The sequence below is a fragment of the Lipotes vexillifer genome, unplaced genomic scaffold (genome assembly GCF_000442215.2).
Source record: "Lipotes vexillifer unplaced genomic scaffold, Lipotes_vexillifer_v1.1 scaffold1139, whole genome shotgun sequence".
Lineage (NCBI taxonomy): Eukaryota > Metazoa > Chordata > Mammalia > Artiodactyla > Lipotidae > Lipotes > Lipotes vexillifer.
The window spans coordinates 1,169,041-1,170,764 of NW_006798273.1; the positions used below are offsets into that span (position 1 = coordinate 1,169,041).

The following is a 1,724-nucleotide window of genomic DNA, read 5'->3' on the forward strand; positions in this document are numbered from 1 at the left end:
TATGTGGGGGGGGGGGTGCGTGTGTGTTGGGGTGTGTGTGTGTGTACAGCCCCTGGCCTAGCAGAGAGAAGCCTGGTCCCCGCCTCGCCACTCTCCGCCATAGGACTTGTCAGACGGCATCTGCCCTGGGTCCGTGTGTAGCTACAGTGACAGGACTGGACAAATGCACCTGAGGGTTTCTGCATAAGCCCCACCCTCCACATTGCTTGTCCACAGGGGCTGTGGCCCTTGAGGGTGGGTGCTCACTTCCTCTCACCCCACGAGTTGGCTCCGCAGCTGTGATGGTCTGGTGTGGCCTGGGGCATCCTCCTGGGCTCCCCAGGTCTGCGTGTGCTGGTTTCACCTCCCTGGCTGGCCATGCGCCTGGCCTGGGGGCCTCGGGGCTGAACCTTGGCCAGCCTGACAGGGACCAACGGCTCCCGTGGCCCTCAGACGCCAGGCTCCCGGCCAGCCTGCGACACCGGGCGGCAGCGTTTGAGTGCGAAACTGCTGTGGAAACCAAGTGGGGACTTTACCGACAGTGACAGTGACAACTTCGAGGAGGCTGAGGGCCGGTACTTCAGGGTGCGCTGGGCAAAGCCATCAGGGGAGGGGGCCGTAGGGAGGCAGTGGGAGCTGCCCTCACCCTGGCCTGTCCCCCCTCCAGCTCAGCCAGCAGTCGCGCTGCCCTGACTTCTTCCTCTTCCTCTGCCGCCTGCTCAGCCCGCTGCTCAAGGCTTTTGCGCAGGCTGCCACCTTCCTCCACCGGGGCCAGCTGCCAGATACCGGTGAGGCCCGCGCGACTGCGGCCGTCCTGAGGAGAGGCTGAGCGCTCAGGGTGGGAGCCCTGCCTGCGTGGGGCCCCAGGCCTCAGACCTCCCTCTCCCACAGAGTCGGGCTACGCGGAGCAGCTGTTGCGGTTCTTAGAGGCCACCGCCCAGGAGGAAGGGTTCTTCGGTGAGTCCCGAGCAGCCAGCCCAGGCCCTGGGAGGCGAGGGAGTTTTGCTGGTGGCTGCCTCCCCCTAGTGGGCAGTGAAAGCCCAACTCCAGGAAGGCCGGCTGAGGAGTAGAGGCCTTTGGGTCCAGCTTGAGCCCTATCCTTTGGTTGTCCCGTCCTTAGACAAGAGGAGAGGAGCTGGGCCCTGGGGCTCCCTTCCATAGCCTTCACTTCTCTTTCCTCCAGAGTGTGTGGACCCAAATCTCGCCATCAGTGCCGTCTGGACCTTCAGAGACCTGGGGGTGAGAGGGGCCAGTCTCTCCGCCCTCCTGTCCCCCTGCCTCCCACTCCCATACCCTGAAAGAACTGCTCAGGGGAGCCCAGCTGTACCCACCCTGGGATTTCCCACGAGTAGGTGTGGTGACAGTAGTTGCTGGAGAAGGTAGGACAGTTTTCCTGCCCCTCTCAGTCTCCCAAACCCCTGGGTCATTCTGCTCCCGGGTGGGGCCCTGGGGGTGTTTTGAGAGGCAGCGTTTGCCCTCAAACACCAAGGCTTACGGGGCCACCGGTCTCACTGCAGTTTTACGGGGAGGGGCACAGCGCCTGTCGTGAGCGCTCAGAGCCCTTCTCCGTGGCCCAGGTGCTGCAGCAGATGCCCAGCCCTGCAGGCCCCATGCTCCACCTGTCCCCCACCTTTGCCAGCCGGGACAATCAGGAAAAGCTGGAACGGTTCATCCGACAGTTCATCTGTAACTAGAACTAGGAGGAGGGGCCGGCGTTGAGACCTCCCAGCACCCCCCCCCCCCCA

The 1,724-nt window shown here is 64.2% G+C and overlaps 1 protein-coding gene across 1 annotated transcript in view; it reads left to right on the forward strand.

Moving 5' to 3' along the window:
* Positions 1-1,709, forward strand: part of GPAT2 (glycerol-3-phosphate acyltransferase 2, mitochondrial) — a 10,519-nt gene extending 8,810 nt beyond the window's left edge. The window contains exons 17-21 of the mRNA XM_007470195.1: positions 433-564; positions 647-767; positions 871-936; positions 1,163-1,218; positions 1,557-1,709. Coding sequence (XP_007470257.1) covers positions 433-564; positions 647-767; positions 871-936; positions 1,163-1,218; positions 1,557-1,673 — 492 coding nt within the window. The 3' untranslated portion in view covers positions 1,674-1,709. The remainder of the gene's footprint in view (positions 1-432; positions 565-646; positions 768-870; positions 937-1,162; positions 1,219-1,556) is intronic.
* Positions 1,710-1,724: the final 15 nt, after the last annotated feature.